Source organism: Dioscorea cayenensis, chromosome 19, assembly GCF_009730915.1.
Source record: "Dioscorea cayenensis subsp. rotundata cultivar TDr96_F1 chromosome 19, TDr96_F1_v2_PseudoChromosome.rev07_lg8_w22 25.fasta, whole genome shotgun sequence".
NCBI lineage: Eukaryota > Viridiplantae > Streptophyta > Magnoliopsida > Dioscoreales > Dioscoreaceae > Dioscorea > Dioscorea cayenensis.
Window position 1 is genome coordinate 12,829,693 of NC_052489.1, and position 1,416 is coordinate 12,831,108.

The window sequence follows — 1,416 nt, forward strand, 5'->3', positions numbered from 1 at the left end:
TTGCCTACCGTTGTCGCATGAAGTTGTTGTTGCCGCCGTTGCCTGACGCCATCGCTGCCTATTAACATTACCGTCGTTGCTTGAAGTTGTTGTTGTCAAGGCCAAAGAGAGATAGACTGGCGAAGAAAGTGACACTAGTCCTCGGAGAAGGCATAAGGATTGAGAGGCGATGATGGTAGCCACCGTTGAAACCTGCGACTCATCTTGCACTACAAGTCACCTCATTCACCACTACTGTGTCGGGGCCGAAACCCTAGCACATTGACCACTTCAATATGTACGTCATCCAATGAGGTGCTTGATGATTCGATGGTTTTGAAGAAGTCTGGGTTGCTATTAAGCAGGCGATTGGTCAAGTAGCACATCAAGGAGTATGGGGAAACAATGCCCTATAGTCCTAGCAACAGTGGGTATGATGGTCGTCTAGTGGGATTGAGGAGGTTGATGATGGTGTAACCTTGCAAGATGACTGAGTTCTGGGAAAGCTACATGATGAGGATGATGCCTCTGTTTCATGGAGGAAGAGAAATAATCATTTTCATATACTAAGCTACTCTAGGAAGCTAATATACTCAAGGTATGAAAGTGAGCATAAGTTGGCTGGATTTTATGCAACCCTTCAAGCCATTATTTCTTTTATGGAGAATGGTTGGTGCCTACTAGTGGTTGTCAAATTCCCGAGACCAAGGAAGAGGGTCCAGACCAAGCTGATGAACTCCCTCAAGCGGGTCAATGATGATAGTGTTTTCACTTGATGTTGGAGGTGCAACAAAGATGTCCCTATGGTGTTAATTTACATATATAGCTACAGTTCTAATTCCAAAATCAGGATGAAACTTGAGGTGCAAGTTGTGGAGAAGGCCATTGAGGTCGTGAAGAAGCCTAGAGAGAGGAAGAAAGCTATCTCATCCATGAACAACAAGGGAAAGACCAAGAAGGAAAAGAAATCTAAGAACCCCAACTTACCTAAATGTCTGCCCATTGCCTTCTTTCTTTTCATGGATGACTTCAGAAAAGAATATAAAGCTACAAATCCATGCTCCAAGAGTGTTGCTGTGGCGGCCAAAGAGGATGGTGAGAGATGGAAATCCATGTCTGATGAGGAGAAGAATGTTTACGTGGATGCTCACAAAGGCTGCAGTGGAACTAAACACCAACACATTTTCTCTAAAGAACTATATGAACGCCTAGAACTTTAGTGAGACGATATTTATAAGCCTTCTTAGAATTTCACCGTCATCATTGATATTGCGAGCTCGATGAGGATCTCCACTGCGCTTTTCATCTATCTCATATTATTTACTTTATCGAGCTTTTATGCCAATGGCGTATTCGATCCCGTGCAGGAGGAGCCCAAAAGTGAAGAACAAGTTGTGAGAAAGAAAAGCCAGCGATGACATGCTTGGTCATCCTAAT

The 1,416-nt window shown here is 43.6% G+C and overlaps 1 protein-coding gene across 1 annotated transcript; it reads left to right on the forward strand.

Moving 5' to 3' along the window:
• The first annotated feature begins 830 nt into the window (after positions 1-830).
• LOC120284049 (HMG1/2-like protein) lies at positions 831-1,199 on the forward strand. The gene has a single exon (XM_039290874.1). The coding sequence runs from the start codon at positions 831-833 to the stop codon at positions 1,197-1,199; it is 369 nt and encodes a 122-aa protein (XP_039146808.1).
• The last annotated feature ends 217 nt before the right edge of the window (positions 1,200-1,416 follow it).

Coding starts and splice junctions, on each gene's coding strand:
- LOC120284049 (XM_039290874.1), top strand. CDS start 831: ATGAAACTTGAGGTGCAAGTTGTGGAGAAGGCCATTGAGGTCGTGAAG.